At 42.8% G+C, this 25398-nt stretch overlaps 2 protein-coding genes across 4 annotated transcripts in view; one reads left to right on the plus strand and one right to left on the minus strand.

Annotated features, from left to right (window-relative positions):
* The window catches only part of FOCAD (focadhesin), a 272312-nt gene extending 255503 nt beyond the window's left edge, over positions 1–16809 (plus strand). The window contains exons 39-43 of the mRNA XM_008689800.2: positions 1463–1640; positions 3227–3324; positions 12181–12432; positions 14381–14456; positions 16425–16809. Of these exons, the coding sequence (XP_008688022.1) occupies positions 1463–1640; positions 3227–3324; positions 12181–12432; positions 14381–14456; positions 16425–16498 (678 nt within the window). The 3' untranslated portion in view covers positions 16499–16809. The remainder of the gene's footprint in view (positions 1–1462; positions 1641–3226; positions 3325–12180; positions 12433–14380; positions 14457–16424) is intronic.
* An 8013-nt stretch (positions 16810–24822) lies between these two features.
* HACD4 (3-hydroxyacyl-CoA dehydratase 4) overlaps positions 24823–25398 on the minus strand; it is a 48458-nt gene continuing 47882 nt past the window's right edge. For all 3 annotated transcript variants that reach the window (XM_008689798.2, XM_040631472.1, XM_040631471.1), the window contains exon 7: positions 24823–25181. In XM_008689798.2, coding sequence (XP_008688020.2) covers positions 25099–25181 — 83 coding nt within the window. In that variant the 3' untranslated portion in view covers positions 24823–25098. The remainder of the gene's footprint in view (positions 25182–25398) is intronic.

The following is a 25398-nucleotide window of genomic DNA, read 5'->3' on the forward strand; positions in this document are numbered from 1 at the left end:
CAAATAAGAAAAATTTTTGAAAACAAAACAGTGAGAAAAGTGGCATCGTTTTCCATTTTTGCAAATCTCTTTCACGTCTGGCTTAACGGAGATCTCTGTCATGTTGGGTTTTCATAGCTGCTGCTGCATTCAGTCTGCTGGGATGTTCTTTCGTGAAGTATGTGGGGAAGATCCAGCCTCATACAATATGTCGGTAGGAGAGGGAAGAGTGTGTTAATAATTTCAGATAATTATGGATATCTTTTTTTTTTTTTGATGTTGCAACAGAACTCAACACATGGTGTTTCCTTCAGGGTAGGTGCAGTGTGCGGAGTCGGAGTCCCGATCAGTGAACTTCACATAGTCTTTTGTATTAAAATCCATTGGTCCGACTTGCGTTCCGGGTACGAGATCACAAAATCAATTTGGAAAACACTGAATCATTGAGTTTTGAAAATCTTCCAAATGTTGATGCATTTCATTATACACTATCAAAACATCACGTTTGTTAAAATCATCAGAAAAGTCTTTTATGTATTGGGAAGCTGCCAACTCATAGTAACAAATACAAATTTTCCAAAAGTCTAATTTTTCACTTGAAAGCTCAGATTTTATCATTGGCAACAAATACTGTCAAGTATTTCCTTGAAGTGACAGTCTCACTTTCTTCTACCTAAAAAAAAAAAAAAAAGTCTGTCAAATACTCAGTTTGAATAACCACCGTTTGTCCGTCAGTCATCCTTTCAAGTAAATGGTGTTCCATGAAAAGTGGCTTCTTCAGTTCACAGTCCGAACTTATGAGTGTTTTTCCTCGAGACAACCGTAGTACTTGGCTGTGCAGCAGAAGTCCCTGGTGCATACTCGCCATTTTATCATCCATGCTGTTAGAAAGATGTGTGCTCAAGGGCAAAGGTTTAATGAAACTAATAATTTTTATTGTTTATAAGGGTATTTTAAATAAAAGTCATTTAGAAAAAATTGCAAGTGGCTGTGAAAAATACAGCGACTCTTACTGTGGTTTTGGTGCTATTGTGAATATAGTTTGACCTCACAGACCCTCTAAAAGGGTCTTGGGGTCCCTGGGAGGTCTGTGTACCGCACTTTGCGAACTGCTGAATTAATACATGTTAAGTGCTTAGAATGGCGGCTGGCACGTAAGTGCTGTGTTTTTAAGTTATCATCACCATCATCATCACCATCATCATCATTTGTGTATTTGTACAAAATATCATCACCAATTAACCCCTGAAATCGCTGATGGTTTTTAGGAGAAAGCAAGAGGTGACATTATAACCCTCTATCTGTATGTACATTTTAAAATATAGCAGACAGACAGGTCACATGCTGCAGGAAATGAACAGTATTAGCATTTGGAATAATAATCAACTTTCAACTCACCCTCTCTGTTTTGCCCTTGCCCCGAGGTTTTATAATAATGACCTCAGCTAATTTAATAGTAACCGAACAATTTGCTTCTCTGCAGAGCAATCTAGAAAAAGCTGCCTTTGTCAGACTGTACTTGGTCTCTCAAGGACGATTCCCCTTGATGGGCTTGATGGATGTCCTCTGCGTTGCCGTTCAGCACCCGGAAAAAGACACGCTGGCTTGGATGGTACTGCACAGCCTCTACCAGGCGCGGGTTGTGAGCCATGCCAACACAGGTGAGGCCGGCCTGGGCTGGGCCGCAGGAACGGAAGGTCGCCAGCCCTCCCTTTTAGCCCGGGAGTGTTTCCTCGACTTGAAAAGGAGTTTAGTGCTTCTGGACCCAGGAGAGCTCTCGTTACCCCCAAACGAAGAGCACCTTAAATGAAAAGACCAGCCACAGCTCACGACGACCATCCCGGAGATGGGAATGGATTCCGCTGGGGATCTTTATCGTCCTTAGCTCTCCAGGCCCTCGAGTCTAGAAACAGGTGTATCAGGTTGATTCTGCCTGATGTTTTCAGGAAAGTGACTTTTAGGTGGTTACTTAACAAACAAATAAAAAGGGAAAACAGTGACAACAAAATTAAATTGTTATTCTACTGAAGAGCTTCTCCGGAGGGTGAGGGGAATAAAATCGGGGCACCCTCCCTACATCCTCAAGCCGGAAGCTCTAGGCCTGCAGCTCTGCTAGTGAATCCTGCCGTGGAACTTTTAGCCTCTCATAGACCTTTACACCTGAATAATAATGAGCTCCCCCATTTCTCCTCCCATGCCTTTGGTCACGTTGCTTCTAGCCGACATTCAGGGCTGAAGGGCGCCTGGCTTCAGTAGATCGGGTCGGCGGGGGAGCCTTAGTGACCCGAGGCATGTTACTTATATTCCTGGATTTTTTTTGTATTTTCCTCATCTCTTGTGTCTTGAAGGTTTTGAGCCTGGCGGACATCATTGTAATACCTTTTTGAGACTAGACAGGAAATTCTGATTTATTCTCCTTATTCTCAGTTTGGCAGTTGAGATAGTTGTCTCATCTCTGCACTAGTGCCTGCCCAGTGAAAAATGAACCTGTGGTGAAAAACGAGGATTTCTTTTACTCTAAATCAAAAGTGTTTTTATCAAGGAGAAATCTAGTAAATATTCCCAAGGAAGCATGAAGATATGTGAAGTAAACTGAAATAAAGTGGATACCGCCTTTGGTTTTAACTAGCTGGCCTTCCAGCTTAGTTCCTGTTTTCCTCTGACTCACTAAAATTTGACAGCCTTCCCAAATGAGCTTTACTGTGCTGGGAGTCCTCATTTAAAAAAAAAAAAAAAAAAAAAAAAGGAAGAATCAGTATTTATGCTGATGTTTGTTCTCCGGTTACTGTATAATGGCTGGTTTTTATTTTTCTTCTTATGTCTTTGGGATAGGTTTTCTCTCTGATTTTCCCATAAAACGGGAACATTTAAGTAAAGGAAGACCGTAAAAACAACTAATTATCCAGGATTCAACATCACTGGCTAGCTGGCGTGCCAGATTTCTGCTAGTGTGTTTAGTGTTGAGAGAGAAACTCCGATAAGTGCATTTTATCACTAGCGGGTGCATCGTTTTGAAGAATAAATTACCTTTTGCAAATAAAGACAAAACTACAGTCAGCTGATGTGTGAATAGTGTCAAAGAACTCTGTCCTGCAGAATCACAGGTCTCAGGTGTTGCAAGAGGATTTGAAACGGTTTCGTGGAATCCTCCCAGGTGTTCCGCGTTAGTGATGGCGGCTAGTACTGATCTGTTGTAAGTTCATAGGAAAACCACGGTCTGGTAAGAAAATACCGCTTTTTGTTTCAGGCGTGTTGAAGAGAATGGAATGGCTCTTGGAACTGATGGGTTATATCAGGAATATCGCGTACCAGTCAACATCTGTTCAGAACGTGACTCTCGATGAGGTACAATCTAGAGGAGTCACCTGTGGCTCCCGTACGTTTGTGCTCCCAAAAGACCAAAAGGTTGCTGCTTGCCTATTCCCCCCCCCCCTTCCTTTTACTTTTGGGCAACACTGGTGAGAACTCTCTGCTGTCACAGGGAAAGGGATGTTCTTGCCTGGCTCCTGGAGACCCCCACGGCTGCCCTTAGAAAAATATTTTCAACAGAGTAAGTTCCTCGATAGGCAGCACAAAAAGGACACTAGCTGATGAGGGAATCCAGGGTTCTGTGTACGTGGGCTTGACCCCACAAAGGAGATGAGGTACAAGGCTCTGGCCTTCACACTGGCCCAGAGAATGTCTTCAAATGTCTGGTTTGAAGAGGTCCCTGAAGTGTATGCAGATAATACGGGTTTGCGCCAATACTGAATGTGCAGGAGAGGAGTATGTGTGTGTGACCCCAAAAAGGTTAACAACCACAGATATTGGGTAAAATAGAAAAATGTTGATAAATAAAAGGAAGATAGCGCTTTACCACTCTTCTTATTTTCTTGACTGCTGCCCACTGTGCGTTTTTTAGTAGTAGAATTCTTTCACAGGTATCTTGGTTACTGTGTGAGTGGAATTTGTACAATCTGGGATGTTGTTTGAAATTCTGACCAGCTTTTCTGAAGAGTTGCATATATTTTTGAAATTTTACTTGGTGAGATTATGAATTTTAAGATATTAAGGAGTACTTTTTAAACTTTTTTTTAAAACTAGCAGAATCTGTCATCTTTTTCTTCTGATCTCCTAAGTTTTTGTTAACTTTGTTTTCTTACAAATATCTTTTAAAACTTAGAAAATACAGATAAGCAGAAAGAAGCGTAATTTGAATCACAGTAATTCAACAACACAGGGGGCCCCTTGTTACCACCATTTCTATAAGAGTGTAGATTAGTCTAAACTCTAAATAGATGGATCTTAGATTATTTTAAATGCGTGTGGAGATATATAGGCTGAGAAGATGGCGGAATAGGGGAACTCTAAGCTCACCTCATCCCATAGACTACAACTAGATAATACTCTCATCAGTGTAAATAACCCAGGAAATGACCCGAAGGCTGGCAGAACAAACTCCTCAACTAAATGTAGAGAAGATACCACATTGAAGAGGGTAGGAAGGGCAGAGACACACTGGGGAGCTAAATGGATCATGGGTGTGAAGAAGGGGAAGAAGGAGCCCACTGAGGAGCCCACATGGGGAAGATGAGTCTCCATAATATTTGGCTTTGAAAACTAGAGGGGGTGAAGTTTTGTGAGTTCTTACAATGAGCAGGACTTAAAGCCTGCAACTTTAAAAATCAGCAGGTTGGGTTCTGGGAGAACCTGGCCACTGAGAGGAAACTGAGTCCCTGCCCTTAAAGAGACAGCACAAGAAACAGCCTGTGGGGATAGAACACAGAAGGAGCAATTTGAAAAATGCCTGGGACATAGGGAGGAAGAGTTATTAACTCATCTCAGAGCCTGTCCCAGAGGGGTAGTGTTCACAGGGAGTTTCCTCCAGGAACGAAGGAGCTGGTAGGTGCCATTTCCCTCCCCTGCACTCCCCGCCCCCCCCCCCAGCATAAAGACATGGCCACCTGCAGCCACCTGCAGGAACCAGTTTAGTGCTCACATTTGCTACCTAACTTGCTTATACTATGCCCTGCCTCCCCACCCCCCCAGCACAGCTCTGGGGATTTGCCCACTCCAGCTGGGATTGCCTCAGTCCCAGTGCTGTGGATCCCCTCCCCCAGAAGACCTGCTCAGATTTTGCTAACCATGCACTTTGTGGGGACTCGGCAGTGGTGATGGCGGCAAGTACCCTCTCATGGAAGACGGGCACACACCTTGCTAAAACTGTGTGCCTGCCCACCCACTCTTTGTGGATCCACATGGGCTGGCCTAATGCTGGTGGTAGGTCTCCTTTCACAGCAAACCTGCGTGCACCTTGGTAAAACTGCATGCCCTATCCCTGTATGCTTTGCGGATTGGTCCAGCCACTATGGTCCCAGAGGTGGCAGCACAGCACGTCCCCTCTCCCTGGTGCACAAACCTTGTGGGCTCTGCCCATGTCACTTCTGCAGCATGTCTGGATCTGCCTCCTCCAGTATGCTCTTGGCCAAAGCCCGTTCAAACCGAAGCCATAAGCGTGGCAGTGTGCTAGCAGCCTGGGCAGGGACCAGCACCACTCCAAAGTGATTCCTGCCCTGGGGAGAGAGAAAGATAAGCACACGCATTGGTCAGACTGTGGCCCCTGCGATGGGCTGGGGACAGACAATTCGTCTGATTTCAGGCCCTCCCCACCAATGAAGTCTTCTCAGGGGACAATGCAGGGAAAGTGCTCTGCAGTTTGGTGCCACTGCATCTCTGCCGAACACATGGTCTGACTCAGCTCAACCCCAGGGCAGCACCCGACTGGCTAACACCACAGGGACTAATCATTGCCCACAACAGGTGAAGAGACCCATTGCAGACGACTGGACTGAAGGAAAAAGCAGTCAAGTGACAATAACAGAGTGCACGCAACACACATAGGAGACACCTCTGAAGCGCCAGATTCTGGTAAACGGGAAAGTGCCCTGCAGAGCACTACAGGACCTCTTCTTCACAAGGCCACTACTTTTAAGAGCAGGAGACATAGCTGACTTTCCTAACACAGAGAAACAGACACAGAGAGTTAGACAAAAAGAGGAGACAGAGGAATATGTCCCAAATGAAAGAACAAGACAAAACCACAACAAGAGTCCTAAGCAAAATGGAGATAAATAATACGCCTGATAGAGAATTTAAAGTAATGATTATAAAGATACTCACTGGACTTGAGAAAAGAATGGAGGACATCGGTGACACCCTTGACAAAGACATAAAGAAGAATCAGTCACAGTTGAAAAACACAATAAATGAAATTAAAAATACACTAGATGGAATACGTAGCCGAGTACAGGAAGCAGAAGAATGAATCAACAACCTGAAGGACAGAGTAATGGAAAGTAATCAAGCCGAGCAGAAGAGAGAAAAAAAAAAGTATGTAAAATGAGGATAGACTTAGGGAACTCAGCCACTTCGTTAAGAGTAATAACATTTGCCTTATCGGGATCCCAGAAGAAGAAGAAAGAGAAAAGTGAGTAGAAACTTTATTTGAAGAAATAATAACTGAAAATTTCCTGAATCTGGAGAAGGAAACCAGTTCAGATCCAGGAGGCACAAAGATCTCCCAACATAAAGAGTCCAAGGAGGTCCACACCAAGACACATAGTAACCAAAATGGCAAAAAGTAGTGGCAGAGAATTTTAAAAGCAGCAAGACAAAAGAAGACCATTACACACAAGGGAAATCCCATAAGGCTATCAGCAGATTTTTCAGCAGAATCTTCGCAGACCAGAAGAGAGTGGCAGATATTCAAAGTGCTAAAAGGGAAAAATCTGCAGCCAAGAATACAAGCAAGGCTATCATTCAGAATAGAAGGAGAGAGAGAGTTTCCCACACAAACGAAAGTTAAAGGAATTCGTGACCACTAAGCCAGCCCAATAAGAAATGTTAAAGGAGACTCTTCAAGTGAAAAGGAAAGACCATAAGTAAGAATAAGAAAATAGGAAGCATAAGAGCAATAAAAATAAGAATATCCATAAAAATTAGGCAAGAGATTCACAAAATAAAAGAATATAAAGTATGACACCATATACCTAAAATGTGACAGGGAGAGGAGTAAAGAATGGGTTCAAACTTAAGTGACCATTAACTTAATAGAGACTGCTATATGCAGAAGATGTTACATACAGCCCTGACGGTAACCACAAATCAAAAACCAGTAATAGATACACAAAAAGTAAAGAGAAAGGATTCCAAGTATAGCACTGAAGAAAACCAACTTATGGTGAGAGAAGAGAGCAAGGGAAGAAAGGTACAGAGAAGAACTACAAGAACAACCATAAAACAAGTGACAAATGGCAATAAATACATACATATCAGTAATTATTTTGAATGTGAATGGACTAAATGCTCTAATCAAAAGACATGGGAGGACAGAATAGGTAAAACAAACAAACAAAAAAAAACACCCCAAGACCCATCTATATGCTGCCTACAAAAGACTCATTTCAGACCTAAAGACACCTGCAGATTGAAAGTGAGGGGATGGAGAAGCATTTCTCATGCAAATGGAGATGAAAAGAAAACTGGGGTAACAGTACTTATATTGGACAAAATAGACTTTAATTTTTTTTTTAAGATTTTATTTATTTGACAGAGACAGCCAGTGAGAGAGGGAACACAAGCAGGGGGAGTGGGAGAGGAGAAGCAGGCTCCTAGCGGAGGAGCCTGATGTGGGGCTCAATCCCAAAATGCCGGGATCACACCCTGAGCCGAAGGCAGACGCTTAACGACTGCACCACCCAGGCGCCCCCAGGACAAAATAGACTTTAAAAGGAAGACTATAACAAGAGACAAAGAAGGACACTATATAATCATAAAGGGTACAATCCAGCAAGAAGATATATCAATTGTAACTATGCACTCACCATGGGAGCACTCAAATACATAAAAGAGTTAATAATAAACATAAAGGAAATAACCGATAGTAATACAATAAGAGTAGGGGACTTTAACATCACCCCACTTGGCATTGATGGACAGATCATCCAAACAGAAAAATCAACAAGGAAACAAAGGCTTTGAATGACACACTGGACCAGGTGGATTTAACAGACATACTCAGAACATTCCATCCTAAAACAGCAGAATACACATTCTTTTCAAGTGCACATGGAACATCTCCAGAACAGATCACAAAAGTTTGCAAAACAAGTCTCAATAAATGCAAAAAACCTGAAGTCATACCATGCAGCTTTTCTAACCACAACACTATGGAAACTGGACATCACCCAGGGAGGTTTATAGTGATACAGGCCTACCTCAAGAAGAATCTCAAACAACCTGGCCTTACACCTAAAGGAACTAGAAAAAGAAGAACAAACAAAATCCTAAACCAGTAGAAGGGAGGAGGAAATAATAAAGATTAGAGCAGAAATAAATGATATAGAAACTAAAAAAACAATAGAACAGATCAATGAAACCAGGAGCTGTTGCTTTGAAAAGATCAACAAAATTGATGAACCTTGAGCCAGACTCATCAAAAAAAAAAAAAAAAAAAAAAAAAAAAAAGGACTCATAAAATCACAAATGAAAGAGGAGAAATAAACAACAGCACAAAAATACAAAGGATTAGAAGAGAATATTATGCAAAATTATATGCCAACGTATTGGCCAACCTAGATGAAATGGATAAAGCCTAGAAACATATAACCTCCCAAAGCTGAATGAGGAAGAAATAGAAAATTTGAACAGACCGATTACCAACAATGAAATTGAATCAGTAATCAGAAAATTCCCAACAGACCAAAGTCCAGGACCAGATGGCTTCACAGGCGAATTCTACCAAACATTTAAAGAAGACTTAATACCTATTCTTCTCAAACTTTTTCAAAAAATAGAAGGAGGAGGAAAACTTCCACATTCATTCTATGAGACTATAGGCCAGTCTGTCTGATGAACATACATGTAAAGATCCTCAACAAAAATATTAGCAAACCAAATCCAACAATACGTTTAAAAAATCATTCACCACAGGGGCGCCTGGGTGGCTCAGTCGTTAAGCAACTGCCTTTGGCTCAGGGCATGATCCTGGCATTCTGGGATCAAGCCCCACATCAGGCTCCTTCGCTGGGAGCCTGCTTCTTCCTCTCCCACTCCCCTGCTGTGTTCCCTCTCTCGCTGGCTGTCTCTCTCTGTGTCGAATGAATAAATAAAATCTTTAAAAAAAAAATCATTCACCACAATGAAGTGGGACACAAGGGTGGTTTAATACGTGCAAGTCAAACAACATGATACATCAGTAAGAGAAAAGATAAAAACCATATGATCCTTTCAGTAGATACAGAAAAATCATTTGGCAAAATACAACACCCATTCATGATAAAAACTCTCAGCGAGATGGGTTTAGAGGAAACATACCTCGACATAATAAAGCCACATGTAAAAAACCCACAGCTAACACCATACTCAGTGGGGGAAAACTGAGAGCTTTTCCCCTAAGGTCAGGAACAAGACGAGGTTGTTCACTCTCACCACTTTTATTCAACATAGTACTGGAAGTCCTAGCCACAGCAGTCAGATGACAGAGAGAAAAGGCATCCAAATTGGTAAGAAAGAAGTAAAACTTACGGTCTTTGCAGATGACACGATACTGTATAGAGAAAACTTAAAAGACTCCTCCAAAAAACTGCTATTAATACTTGAATTCGGTAAGGATGCAGGATACAAAATCAGTGTACAGAAATCCGTTGCCTTCCTATAGACTAATAATGAAGCAGCAGAAAGAGAAATTAAGAAACAGTCCCATTTGCAATTTCACCAAACATAATAAAATACCTAGGAATAAACTTAACCAAAGAGATGAAAGACTTGTATGCAGAAAACTATAAAACACTGATGAAAGAAAATGAAGATGACACAAAAGAAATGGAAAGACAGTCTGTGCTCATGGATTAGAAGAACAAATATTGTTAAAATGTCTATACTACCCAAAGCAGTCTACAGATTTAACGCACTCCCTATCGTAATACCAACAGCAGTTTTTACAGAACTAGAACAAACAAATCCTAAACTTTGTTTGGAACCACAAAAGACCCTGAATACCCAAAGCAATCTTGGAAAAGAAAAACAAAACTGGAGGTATCACAATTTCAGGCTTCAAGTTATATTACAAAGCTGTCATTACAAAACAGTATGGTACTGGCATCAAAATAGGCACATAGATCAATGGAACACAGTAGAAAGCCCAGAAATAAACCCACAATTATATGGTCAGTTAATCTGCAACAAAGGAGGCAAGAATATGCAATGGGAAAAAGACAGTCTCTTCAACAAATTATATTGGGAAAACTGGACAACAACATGCAAAAGAATGAAAATGGTCCACTTTCTTAAACGAAACACAAAAATAAACTTAAAAATGGATTAAGGACCTAAATGTGAGACCTGAAACCATTGAAATCCTGGAAAAGTAATTTCTCTCACATCAGCCATAGCATCATCTTCCTCTATATGTCTCCTGAGGCAAGGGAAACAAAAGCAGAAGTAAACTATTGAGACTGTATCAAAAAAAAGCTTCTGCACAGCAAAGGAAACAGTCAACAAAACTAATGGACAACCTACTGAATGGGAGAACATACTTGCAAATGGCATATCTGATAAAAGGTTCGTGTCCAAAATATATAAAGAACTTCTACAACTCAACACCAAAAAACCCCCCAAACAATCCAATTAAAAAAATGGACAGAAAACATGAACCGACACTTCTCCAAGGAAGACATATGGGTGGCCAACAGACACATGAAAAGATTCTCGACATCACCCCTCATCAGGGCAATACAAATCAAACCCACCGTGTGATACCACCTCACACCTGTCAGAAGGGCTGAAGTCAAAAACTCAAGAAACAACAAATGTTGGTGAGGATGTGAAGAAAAAGGACCCCTCATGCACTGTTGGTGGTAAAGCAAACTGGTGTAGCCACTGTGGACGAAGGTATGAAGTATCCTCAAAAAATTAAAAATAGAACTGCCCTATGATCCAGTAATCGCATCACTGAGTATTTACCCAAAGATTTACAAAAACACTAATTCAAAGGAATATATGCAGTCCTATGTTCAAAGCAGCATTATCAACGATAGCCTAAGTATGGAAGCAACACAGGTGTCCATTGATAGGTGAATGGAAAAAGAAGAGGTGAGATACACACACACACACACACACACACACACAGATATTATTCAGCCATAAAAAATGAAATCTTGCCATTTACAATGACATGGATGGAGCTAGAGAAGATAGTGCCAAGCAAAATAAGCCAGTCAGAGAAAGACAAATACCATATGATTTCACTCCTATGAGGAATTTAAGAAACAAAACAAACACGGGGGGGGTGGGGTCAGGGAGACAAACCAAAAAAAAACCCCAGACTCTTAACTATAGACGACAAACAGATGGTGACCAGAGGGGAGGCGGGGAGGGATGGGTGAAATAGACGATGGGGATTAAGAGCACACTTACGTCGATGAGCACTGGGTGATACATGGAATTGTTGAATCACTATATTATACACCTGAAACTAACAATACACTGGAATTAAAATCTAAACAGATCCTTGGAAATTATAGATATAGGTCAGGAGCCAAACTCTGGTGGGTCTATTTCAGTTCGCGGCTGAACACACTGAAAAAAATTGTTTTAAAAAAAAGCCTAATGATTTGTTGTGACTGACTCCCTTATTCCAAGAACGCTTGTTTTTAGTTTGTCTTCATGCTTACGTTTCTGCATTAATGGAACAAAATATTTAGATGAAATAATGAGCACAGAAAAATAAAATGCATGGGGAGGGTCGTTTGTCATTGTTCAAAAGTAGAATCAGACTATACCTCTTTTTAAAAATCCGTTTTGGCCACATAACAGTAACTCTGAACATCCGTTCCATATCACTCCTAACGAGTTCTTCAGTCCTTCGGAAACACCGAAGCAGGAATCTCAGTAGGATTAGGGGTGAAATAAGGTTTCTCCTGCATTCTTAAAGCAATAACAGTGAAACTGTTGGGCCTTCTGGCTTGCAAGAGAGGATCCCTAAAACCTTCTGGAACCCTGAAATGTCTCTTCATTAAGTGTGGGAACAGAGTTTGCTGCTGAGTCCAGTTTGTCTTCTGGGGTGAAGGGGAAGGTGACATTGCATCACCCCGACAGGGGCTGTGTGCGTGAACGTGTGTTACTCCGACATGGGACCTCACTTCGTTTCTATTTCCTTTGTAGGCTTTGGACTTCTTGTTGCTGCTGTTTGCAGCCGCAGTGGTGACATGGGCAGACCACGCCGCGCCTCTCCTCCTTGGCCTCAGCGCCAGCTGGTTGCCATGGCATCGGGAAGGTGGCCCAGCGGGGTCAGCTTCAAGCTTCCTTGGCAGGAGTCCAGTGCACAGGGTCACTCTGCAGGAGGCTCTCACTCTGCTTCCCGGTAGCATGCCCCTTCTGCTGCAAAAAGAGCCATGGAAGGAACAGACCCAGAAGGTGAGGTTGGCAGCCCCCTGCTGTCAGGGCAGGTGGCCATCTTCTCTTGGGCAATTTCTGCCATAGAATTGAGGTCAGCAGTTCAGTGAAACCGCAGTCCCCCCGCGGGCTTTCATCCTCAGCCCCGAAGCGCGGCCAGATGCAGACCCTCAGAGACTGAGGCTGACTGCTGGCCAGAAGCAACAGTGACAATAGCAGCAACTCGCTTCCAGTGGGAGGTGAGGCGGAAAGAAGAGCTTATACTTGCCCTCGATGTGTTCTTGATCCTGGGGCTGAAAGGAGGAGTGAGGCTGTGAGTGCTCAGGATGTCCGCGTGAGGACAGATGGGAAGGCAGGTTCAGGGCTGCAGGGATCGTAGGACCGGGAGATGACAGCGGTGCTGAGCAAGGGTGGGGACGATCTGTCACGGGGGGCGGGGAACGGGCGTCGGGAGCATGCACATCGCTTGTTCGGTCCTGCAGCCACATTCCGGGGCCCGTCCTGCTCCTGGCCTGAGCTCGATGACGTGGGGAAATTTGTGAAGGTCGTCACCCTAGCCCTCAGGAAAATCCAGACTGTAGGAAGCACCTTTTCGCTTTTAATGTTGAGCTTCCGCAGGCCCCTGGCCGCCGTGCGGAGCTTGCGGAAATACCGTGCTTCCTCCACTTCTCGTTCCGTGGCTCTGAGCAGCCTTTAAGACACTTGATTGAAAGATTCTTTTTTGAATCCCATGTAATGAAAACTGGATTTTTATGAGTTTGAAAGCTTAAAGCGAACTTTTTGTGGCTTTTTGTGAAAATCTGAACATTATTCTTTACAAATATTTCTGAACTATGGACCCACAGGTTAGCCATCGCACAGCTCCACTGAGCATGTCAGTTAAGAGGCTTGGTTTTCGTAAGCATTCGTATTATCCCAAATGTGGTGTTTCCTGTTTCATTTTAAATCAAAATCAATTCAGATGTGGTATCCCCTTGTGTCTTTTCTGGCCTGGGACACCGTGATCACTTTGGGCCACAGTGCAGTCATCCTGTGTCTGTTACGTATTTATTTACTTACCAGTCGGCTATCATAAAACAAATTTGAGAAAAAGAAATTTTTTTAAAAAAATTAATCAAAACAGAGAATTAGGAGTATTTTCTTTCTGTCTGACTCTTTCTTGCAAGCCAGTTTCTATGTTCAAAGTTAAGCTACCTGGTACCTATGACTAATATACGTGTTTTAGTCGGGATTGGCAACATTCAGTCATTAATGAAATTATCCTGTACCTAATTCAGAAACAATTTTGGCTGTACCCTGGGAGATCAAACTCCTGAGTCGTCTGAGTTTCTACTTTCTACCTCATTTGTGGGATTTATTTGCAGTTAACACACTTGGCTCTGCCTAATAAATTATTTTATGCCTTTCTCCTGCATTTCAACTTCCTGTTTCAATTCCATTTGGGCACAAATTGTTCTCATCTACGGAATATCTGATTTAGAAACGGGCTTACGTCTGATGTGTTTCCCTATTTACCTCCTACCGTACGAGCCTGGGCCTCGACGCGTGCAGCGTCAGGCAGCAGGATTCAAAGAAGCAGCACGAGGCTCTGAACTGGGTTGAAATCTGGACTCTGCCTTTCACCGGGAGTGGACTCGGGCAAGGTTCTTAACCTCTCGGGTGCCCTCAGAGGGATGAGAGAGGAAGCTCATGGCACACTGGAGGCCCACTGGGCCCATGTCTACCTTGCCGCTGAAGTCTATAGCAGGTCTCAGGGTATTTCGCTGGGAAAGGAGTTTTGACTTTGCTGGCTCATTGGCCTAAATGGGAGCTGTGTCCAGCTTCCCCATCCCTTAGGCCTGGTCCCCTTCTCATCTCCAGTCGGCGAGCCCTGCAGAGTGCATGTCTGCGGGCCCAAGGGCCCGACCGCGCTCTCACCAGTAGTCAGTCGGACTGTCTTCACTGACCCTGCTCTTCCTTTTCACCGTAGTTCATTGACTGGCTCCTTGGCATCATGGAAAGCCCTAAAGAAGGCCTCTCGGCAAAATCCAGGGATCTTTTAAAAGGTATGACTTCAGTACTACGTGCCCAGCCGCCCGCGGCTGTCTTTGCTACAGAAACGGCATTCTCGTGAATATCGGCTCCTGAAAGGGCTCATCTGAAGTCCGTGTAGAGAAGTAATCTGGAGCTGTCACTGTGCGGCATTTCGAAGTAGAAAGTAGATTTAAAAAGAGTTCCATGCCTTTAAATGTAACTTTTATTTAAATAGCTTTTAAATGTTTTATTATGATGGCAAACTTTCACTTTAATTAAATTTTAGAAAATTTAGGAAAGAGCAAAGGGAATCCAGAGTCCCATTGCCCGGTGGCAGTTTTGATATTTTTTCCCTAAGAAGTTTTTGCCCCCTCTGCGTATGAGTGTTGTTCGAACATATTTGTAACCATTGAGCAACTGAAAAAATACACATAGACACTTTGAGCACTGCCTTTTTTATTTAAAAGTTACGTTTAAAGCATTTTAACCTATTCCTATATTGGCTTCTTCATAATATTTGTAATAGCTGCATAGCATTTTGCCGAGGGAATTGGACAGTTCCCATGCTTTCGGGCGTTTGAATAGTTTGTGTTTTTTATACTTCTCTATAGATTTGTTGAACTATGACTGTAGGAACCACAGACATAGAATATCTTTCTGTGAGAATGATGTACGTTACTTTATTCCGAACTGAGAAGTCTTTTGGGCGTTGGTCCTGTGGCCTGAGACAGCTTGTACTGTCATCTGTATCTTGGGACTTGGGGGTCTGGTCCACGCGTGGCTGCCGTTGAGATGGCCCCTGACATGCTGTAAGATAATGCACTGGGAAGTCTCAGCTCGGGAAAATCACTTCCTGGCCTACACTTGCGATGATTTATCTGGCCAGCCTGGAGTCTTAGGATGACCATATTTTATTCTAATTACGGTATAATTTGTTGGTTGCCAAACAAGTAGGAATTCCCTGATCGGTTGGTTCTGATCGCTCTCCCCACCACCGCCCCCCACATACGCGAAGGGCGTGTTTGGGAAGTGGATTGAGACCAAGCGCAGAGCTTCGCTGGGCATGCGCGCCGTGGTCTGACATATGCTACTCGATCCGTCCCTTGAGACTTGCTAGGATTTCCTTCATTTGTCTCAGGGAGCGTGAGCTCCTTTTTAATGGCCATGGGTCTGCAACACCATTGGTTGCTGCAAACAGACACCGTTTTAGGTCATGAAGATAGCGAACAACTTGATACTGATAAGGAAAATAGTTATTTGGGTCAAGGAAGTACACGTTCACTTGATTAGATCGTCAAGGGCTTATTAGAGTCACACACAAGAATGGTGTAATTGGCTCACCTACATTTCCTCCCTATTATATTTTAACTAACATCTCAATATATTTATATTAATATCCTAAAATAACATCTGTAATAAGTGACCTAGAGGAATTAGAGCTGCCCTACTTTAAATTGATCCCCGAGGGACCCGTGATGAATAAGAAAAGGTGTGGACTTGTGAGCACGCCATGGAACGCAGAGTCGCACAGTCACGCCTGCTCCATCGAGCAACGAGGACCTAACTTCTTTGCAGGATCAGTTTTTATTTTTCTTCCTTACCTTTTAACTAAACATCTAGTGGAAAAATCATATTCATGTAGAAAAAACACAGAAATCGGTAAGTAGCTTTTTTACAAAGGGACAAACCTAGGCTATCATCACCCGGATGAAGGAAACAAACCAGCACCCAGAAGTCAGCGTTTGTTAAACTCTGCAGAGTTTCCTGTGAACTGGTTGCAGAAGAACTTAATAGCAAAGAAACCCTTTCCCCCAGATTTCATTAATTGTGTCGTACCATTCAAATTCTGCCTAAGGCTTGATGGGAATTCTTAGTCTTGAAGATGAGCCCAGTAAGAAGCAGCCAAGGTCTGTTTGGACACGTTTTCCATCTAAATGACCTTTTCAAATGCAGTTTCACCAAATGCAACAGTGCACTTTACTTTTTTTTTGTCCCCTTAGCCACCCTGCTGTCCTTGAGAGTTCTCCCCGAGTTTAAGAAGAAAGCTGTGTGGACCAGAGCGTACGGTTGGTGAAGCATTGGGGTGGCCAGCAGCATCCTCAGCTGGATGTGGAAAACCATAGGAATGGAAGAAGGTTTTCAGAATTCGTGCCTGGGAGCGCTGAGCTACGATGCAGAGGGTCGGGGGGCATGAAAAGGTGGACGTAGAACACCTGACCGGTGCGTGCCAAGAGAAGGGGGCATTGCTTTGGGGCCCAGGCCAGTTGGGACTGAAACCAGAACTTGAATTTTCTTTTATTTGGCTAGAGTTCAACCTGAAGATTTTCTTTGTGAAGAGTTGACTACATTATCTTCTCCCCGTAAATTCTAGTAAAATAATCTTGTGAATTTTGTGCACGTGACTTCTTTGTTTTAAGGCACGGGGAAGGTTTTGCTGGCAAAGCCAAACTATAGTGGTGACATCGGCACCCTGATCGATTTCCCATGAAGTTTCTAGAGGATATTCTCTGACTCAGTGTTTTCTTATTTTTACTGATAAAACACTGTCTTGGAACTTCTGTCCACACTTAAAAAATTAGCCTGGTGCGTGTCGAACGTTAGCTGAATCAGATTCATTCTTGGTGGCTATACTTTTCTTATGCTTGAGTCTCTTGAAGGCAGTTGAAAGTTTCTCAATTCAAAATAGCTTCAACCAAGAAGAGAACGTTAGGTCACAAACCAAGAAGTTCAGGAGTAGATCTGATCAGGTCAGTCAGCTGCACCCAGTGAGTCAAACAATGCCATTGGGGCGTAGATGGGATCACGCAATGTAGTTGGTAAGATGGCGACCAGCAACTTCAAAGGGAAGGAAAGGTGTCTTTGCTCGTGGGTGCGGCAGAAGCAACGTGGAGAGGACTCTGGTTCTGCTTGGGTCACATGAGAGTCCCTGAACAACTCTGCAGGCCTTGAGAGTTGGGGTACTTCTAGTGGACCAGGCCTGGGTCCTACCTGAACCGGCTTTCCTCCAGGAGAAAGGTAATGGAATGCTGGGCAAATATCTCCTTGAAAGAACAGTGTGTTTTATAAGTACACATCTCTGTCCTAAGCAGGGTGACTGGTGGCCTAATGACAAGTAAATGAAGTTACACGACCGTGTCCTCAAGGGCTTGAGAATCAGCCAGCATTTGATCTGTTTGCTGCTTGCTTTTCCTTCATGCTGGCTTGAACCAACCATGTGAACGTACTGATGGAGACAGACAGACAGAGTCTCTGGGGAGAGAGGGTGTGCCACCCGAATAATACACCTTTGTGTCTCCGAGGCCATAGCAGTGCCTGGTACTTAAAAGCACCATAGAGCCTTTAGTATTATTCCTGTGTGACATGTACATTCATGTTGTCACTAAGTGAACCCACCTACCACTTAGGTTAAAAATAGCTCTCCTAGTTTTATTTTCCGAATATATGGATTTAGGATTCCGGGTTTCAGATATTTGTGGTTCACTGTGTACTTCACACTCTGTTCTTTCTTTTGCTGAACGTCAGTACGGCGCCGAGATGCTTGCAGAAAAGGGGACGGGAGGGCGAGCTTTCAGGGTGTATTCACCTGCAGTGCCAGCATTTCATTTTTATTACCTCCTCGGAGGCCGGGCTGGAGGGAAATGAATTAGCAGCGAGCATGTTCTGGGAGAAGCCGGCTTCTCTTTCCTTCCCACTGCATACACTTTGTTTTCCTTCCGACCAATTAGTGATCGCAATTCATCTAACATTTATTGTTAGGTGCCAGACAGTAAGTTCACTAGAACTTTCTCATTATCTAATTTCACTCCTACAACAAGACCGTGAAGAAGCGTTTTCTATTTTAAAATGGAGAAGATACATCTAATAAGAGGCAGAGCTACGTAGAACACCGAAGCCTTAACCCCACATCCAGTGATCTTCCTGCTGCATCGGGGCATTAGCACGCGTTTTAAGAGGAAAACTATGAAGGATGAAGCCTCTTGCATGCTTCATATGGTTTGCTGTCATCAGATAAAAGAAATAACCCTGAAGCACGGGGACTATCGTCAATAATATTGAAATAATGGTGGCGACAGATGGTGCCTACACTCACCGTGGCACACGTCGCGAAATGTGTAGTTGTCAGACATCTGTACTGACACCCTAGACTAACAGAACGTGGTATGTCCACTACAAAACCAAAAATCAAAAAAGGACACCGCCTCGTGTTCCTAAGCTGCCGGAACTGGGAAGTCGAGGAGTTGTAGTGAAAAGGAACAGGTCTTGGTGGGTTGAAGGACTTTAAATTCCTGGGGCAGCTTGCAAACAGGGGTGGGGGGAGAGAACAGTGAAGGGGAAGTGGGCTCTGAGGAGCCCAGCCTGCCTTTCTCTTCTCCGCCTGGTTTCTTCTCAAACTCTGTCCTTGCTCCTGCCCTTGACAAGAAAACAGAAGGGTACAAAATGGAGGCTCTCAAATACATCAGTATCCTTTCTTCCCAGGCCAACCCCTCTCCTGTTTTTGTTTTCAGGGGTCCTGAGCTTCAGATTTGTAGGATTTTCCTATCCTTGGTTACCTCTAAAGAGTCAAAAAATGTAAGATGCTAGGGGTGCCTGGGTGGCTCAGACGGGTAAGCAACCAACTCTATTTTTTTTTAAAGATTTTATTTATTTATTTGACACAGAGGCAGCGAGAGAGGGAACACAAGCCGGGGGAGTGGGAGAGGGAGAAGCAGGCTTCCCGCTGAGCAGGGAGCCCGATGCGGGGCTCGATCCCAGAACTCTGGGATCACGACCAGAGCCGAAGGCAGATGCTTAATGACTGAGCCACCCAGGCGCCCCAAAGTGACCGACTCTTGGTTTTGGCTCAGGTCATGATCTCTCGGGCCCCACGTAGGACTCCGTGCTGGGCTTTCAGCTGCTTGAGATTTTCTTTCTCTCCCTCTGCCCCTCCTGTGCTCACTCACTTGCTCTCTCTCAAAAAAAAAAAAAAAAAAAAAAAAAATCTAAATTTGAAACCTCAAGTTTCTCAAATCTAAGCACACTAAGATATTAGGTCACGGATAATAACACTCTTTGTCTTGGTTACCTGTATGACCTCAGGTCAGAGTTGTTAATTCCCTCAGGATGGCTCACCTTGTTCTCCAGAAACCAGAAGTCTCTGCCTTTTGAGACCGGATGTTCCAAACTATGCATGGAAGCACTTCCTTCACAAGGCACTTCAGCTGGATTTTGAAATCACAAGTTGCCAAGACAAAGAGCATGCTGGGACAGACTAAGAAATGAACGTGTGGGGTGAGAGCCTTACGCATCTCAGAACACTCTGACTCTTGATTTGAAAAGTGTGCGTTTGGAACAGATGTTGGCATCCACGCATGGGCCTAAAATCATCTTTGTGTTTTGTCATGTAATGACTCCATGGTAACTAACTACAAGGCTGTTAATAACTTTTTGAAGTTAATTGTCAGAAGTTCTCCAAAATGATTTTAACAAAAGATAGTGATACTATAATTATAAAAGGAGCAGGACTTTGTTAGGGACTCAACTACTATCTTGAAATAACTCAGTAACTTTGAAAATAAGCAGTTTTACGCTTTTGGTAAATATTTTCGTAAATGGCTGTTTTAGAAGGGAAATCCGATCTTGTGCTTAGGGGGATGAGGCCTTCCCTAAAGCCAGAGCTGCAGGCTAGGCCTCTGGCGAGTCTGTGTGAGATGCTCCACCAGCCTATTCCCAGCAGCCGGCAGTTCGGATGGACCCAGGGGACAGAACGTGGCTGGAACAATTCACATCCATCGTCCTACCATCGCAGAAAACCACCTGCCGGCGTCAGCTTCATGTAGATATGAGTACCGTCAGCTCTCTGGTCCTGGATGAGGTAATACGCTTTTATATTTTCTGGAAGGAAATTCTTTATTCTGATCCTACACTCTCAAGTCTCATTTTTTTTTAAATGTAAGATATATATAGTAATTATGAAGTTGTGAGTGTGCATGGAATGTGCTAATTTCATAAACAGTATGGAATTCTTTAAAATTGCCACTTAGAAAGATGGTCTTATTGTCAAACATGAGGAAGTTGTGAAATAATTTTTAGCTAAATTATTGGATATGAAACTAAGTAAAAATGACAGGGATGACTCCCTGACTTTGGTTTTATTTCCTGGATACAAGGAATAACTTACCTCACAAAGTAGTTGTGAGGATAAAAGAATACAAAAATATGCTTTATAAATTCTAAAATGTAATAGAAATGTTACCACTTTTAGATGTTTCACTGAAAATAGCTCTCACGTTTGATGATCTGTATGTTGGGACTTGGGAAGATAATGGAAATTTAACAAATTGTTCTCCCTAAAACATTCTAAAACCAAGTAGCCCATTAAGAAAGGATACTTAGAGAAGTTAAACCTTCTTTTTGTTTCTTCTAAACATAAACTGCCCTTTGAGAATAATCAAATCTAATTGAGACATCACCTAATTAATCAGATAGATTTCTTAAAACAGGTCTTTTTCTGGAGGTCCTGGTAGTAATCTACAAAGCCAGAGCTGCACAACTCCGAGTGTGTACCGTGTGCCCGGAGTGAACAGGGCGTGACATTCCTGCCTTCACACAACTTACATTCAGAAAATATAAATCAGGAAACCGTCAGACAATTTTAACGCTTCCAGGAAACGTGTCACACGCCTCCTACTTCTGTGTGGCTCTGTATCACTTTACAAGGTTCAGTTTACCACACTGCATTTGTTCTTTACAACGAGGTTGGGCAGTTAAGGAACGGAACTCGGGGTCATTCGCTTAGTGAACGGTGGAGCTGGAGTTCACATCAAACCCACTGCTCTTACTTCCGTCCGGGCCACGGTCTCTCACAGGACCCCCGTGGCTCCGCTGAACACCATAAAGTGAGTACACGGTGGACACCTACACTTACCCGCTGAATTCAGGTATGTTCTCAACTAGTTGAGTTTCGTATGGGATTGACGGTTACCTTTACTTAAGGTGGGATTTTAAACTCTACCTACCCTAGCAAAGATACACGAATTCCTCTAGCATCTTTTAACTAAACATACAGTAAATGCCATCACCTCAGTTCTAAAAGCAGAACCACATTGTATGGTGGCTTTTATATAAGTTTGATTTTATTTGACAGCGAGAGAAATACAAGCAGGAGGAGCAGCAGGCAGAGGGAGAGCCAGGCTCCCCCGCTGAGCAGGGAGCCCGACGCGGGGCTCGATCCCAAGTCTCTGGGACCATGACCTGAGCCCAAGGCAGATGCTTAATTGACGGAGCCACCCAGGACCCCCGTATAAGTTCTCGTAGCAGTTTTCTGTCCGAAGCTGAAATACTTTAGACTCAAACTGTAGTGTGCGAGGGGCATGGGCAGTTCCTGGGTCCCAGGGGAGCCCACCAATCTGGGTCCTAGGTGGCACCCTGTTAGTTCTAGGACTGTTGCTCCCTGTAGTATACTTTGAAAAAGTGCTGTATCAAAGGTAACATAGCAATTAGAGCCAGAAGCCGAAAGTAAAAATGATCTGAACAAGGGAAAATATCACGTTTACAAAGGAAAAATAAGCAAATGAGAGGAAGATGTCGGGGAAAGCGGAGATCATTTGTAGCATATTTTAATTTTAAATCACTTTGATACTTTCGCACAATAAAATGTAACTTTCTTTGTACATAAATGTAAGATTCTCTGTGGAAACATTTTGGATACAGATGTTACAGCTGCATCATCTTGTAAAAGAAATACAAAGTCTTAGAGGTGCAACGTGCTCCAGGTAGGCAGAATAAGGTATCCTCAAACTAACAGCATAGTTAACTTCTTTTAGGGACTTCAGTGAGACGTGGTACATTGTTTAGTAACCAGTGTGTTTGCAGGAGGCCTGGTGAAGTTTTATAATTTTGTGCCTACAGTGTGCCAGGCACCCCACTACATTTAAGTGTCTCTTGAAGGAACGCAGACGTGTATGCAGCAACTAAGAATCAACTCATTCTAACGTTCACCTATTGAACAGAAACGTAAGACCGGGATAAGTGCAGTTCTTGAGAAAGCACACTGGGGGAAAATAAAATGCATCAATATTGAACGGATACTTTTGGAAGAAGTGTTACCGCTTTTCTTTTTTCCTTTTTTTTTTTTTTAAAGATTTTATTTATTTATCCGACAGAGATAGAGACAGCCAGCGAGAGAGGGAACACAAGCAGGGGGAGTGGGAGAGGAAGAAGCAGGCTCATAGCGGAGGAGCCTGATGTGGGGCTCAATCCCATAACGCCGGGATCACGCCCTGAGCCGAAGGCAGACGCTTAACCGCTGTGCCACCCAGGCGCCCCGTGTTTCCGCTTTTCATTCAACTATTTTGATAAAGTAAAAGCCCAGGGACTTTGATGATATTAGTGTCTGTGCGTTGTATTTTTTTTGGCAGACTTTTGCCAAGTGATGAAATCAATGCTTTGAAGTAATTTTCATTCAGAGCAGTTTTACCCCCCCACCCCCTTTTTTTAAGCTCCAGAAGCACTGCTGATGGTGAGTACTACACCTTAGCTTGGACTGACAACTCCAAAGACTTGTTTTTTGTTTTTTATGGTTTTGTTTTATAGAGAGGAAGAGAAAGGGAACTGGGGAGGGACAGAAGGGGAGAGAATCTTAAGCAGGCTCCACACCCAGCACAGAGCCCAATCTCATGACCCTGAGATGATGACCTCAGCTGAAATCAAGAGTCAGACACTTAACCAACCGAGTCACTCAGGTAGCCCAAGGAAGATCATTTTAGAAGTCGTGTATTATGCTTTTAAAATATCTAGTAGTTTGCTGTCTCATTATATTTATTAGATTTGAGAAACTAAGCCTTTGAACAAAATGCAATAGAGATTTGATGGACAGTTAAAGAAATCAACTTGGCAATCTGGGTAATATCCAGTTAACTAGGTAGATGTGTACTGTCTAGGTTTCTTGAACTTGAAGAGAAATGACATCCGTATTTCCACTAACCTCTAGTGAAATTTTTCTTTCCCTTATGAATACAGGCAACCAACAATAACCGTTGTGACTGTGTCACCAAAGGAGTCACAGATCTTTGTTACAGTTGTTGCAGGGGACTGAAATTATTATCAATCCAGAATTATCAATTGTGTTTCTTTTTAGTCTGTTTTAAGAAGTTGGCAGGTTCTTAAGGTAATTTAAAAATTTAATAACAAAATTTTAATTTCTTATGACCCAGTAAGATAGCTTGATTCTTAATCTGCAACTGTAGTGATTCTAGATGTGTGTAGTCCTTCAGCAATCTACGTAGCCATGTTGACTGAGTCACCTAAAGTTTGCGAAGGGATTCTGTTCTCTTTGTACAATAAAGCTTTCGGTATTTTTTAAATTTAGAAGTAAAATAATAAGTAACTTTAAAAACAAAACGTAGCTTTTAAAAAGCTCTTATTTGAGAGTGGGAGGGGTGGAGAGACAGGGACTAGCGGACTTCCTACTGAGCAGGGAGCCCGGATGCAGGGCTTGATCCCAGGACCCTGGGATCATGACCTGAGCCAAAGGCAGGCTCTTAACTGACTGAGCCACCCAGGCGCCGTTTATTTTTTTCAGAGGGGGAGAGGGAGAGAAGCAGACTCCCCGCTGAGCACAGAGCCCAACTTGCAGCCTGAACTCACAACCTGAGCCAAAATCAAGAATCGGATGCTTAACTGACTGAGCCACCCAGGTGCCTCAAAATGTAGCTTTTTAAAAGGGTAATTTTATTTATTTTAAAATTCCAAATAGGATACTAAATTTACAAAGATATCAATTATTAGTACTCGATTGTTTCTTTTTAAATATTTTATTTAGTTACCAGTTTTTTTGTAACTACATTTTACTACCTGGTTTTTATGTCATAAAGTATTTAGTAAACTTTCTATACAGTTACTGGATAATAAGATTCTAGAATTCTTTCAAGAAAAGTGAATATACACCAATGGAACAGAAATGATATTAGTCAATTATTCATGTGTTTTAGATCTTCAAAGAGTTTTCAAAACTCTAGGTGATGACGTGTGTGTGACATAGTTATTAGCAATAATTCAGTAATAATATGAAACACCACTCATTCTTCATTGCCTTGCCTCCTTTAAAATAATTTACTGTAGTTTTACCTTTTGTCTCCCTGTAAGGTAAGTATATGGCCTGATTTCAACCCCCCGCCCCAGAAAAGGAATATGGAACATTCTTTGTGTATTTACCAAGTCCAAATATTAATGGGTACTCTCTCAGGTTTTGGAAAATGTATACTTTTCTAAGCGTGTCTCATGTGTAAGATGGGGGTGAACTCTGGCCCTGGTGACAACCACAGAACATATTTCACGTTGTTGCCCTCCTGGGGAGTCGCTATTTGCGAACTCCAAAGTGAAACGAAATAGATGTAAACAGGTACAATTCTGGCTAACAACTTTGGTTTCTCACTTTAATTGAAGCCATTCCAGTTAATCTATGTCTCATTCACCTTACAGGAAAACAAACTTGTATAAAGTCCACAGCTTTGGTCAAGTAGGTTGTACAGAGAATGTGTTTTGAAAATCTGCAAGGATGACAGGCTGCTGCGATCTAGTTTGAGAAGAACGGCTGTGTCGAGTACCAGCTATTTTCCCACCAAAGGCTTCCTGTGCTGGTTGCTGCAGCTGATTCCACAAGCCTGTTTTTTCTTACGTCACGTCGGAACGCGTGCTTCACATTTTCTTCTTTTTAAAGGGAAAGACTCTGAGGACGTCTCTTCTTTCTGAGTAAAGATGACCGTAGGTATAATACATACCTAACATGGAGAAGGAAGGGGCAAAAGTAAGGCTGATTAACCATTTCTCTGGACAGAACCATGGTTTTAAAATACAGTCAGGGTGCTGCTTGGAGTCTGAGGACAAGACCCTTGCAAGGGAGACTCAAAGAAGGAACATGTAAACCAGGGTCCAGGACAGGGAAGTAAAGCAAACTCCTCTGCCCTCCTGTTTTGTTTAAGGCAAGGAATGAATTTC

The sequence above is a fragment of the Ursus maritimus genome, unplaced genomic scaffold, assembly GCF_017311325.1.
Source record: "Ursus maritimus isolate PB19 unplaced genomic scaffold, ASM1731132v1 scaffold_17, whole genome shotgun sequence".
Classification (NCBI taxonomy): domain Eukaryota; kingdom Metazoa; phylum Chordata; class Mammalia; order Carnivora; family Ursidae; genus Ursus; species Ursus maritimus.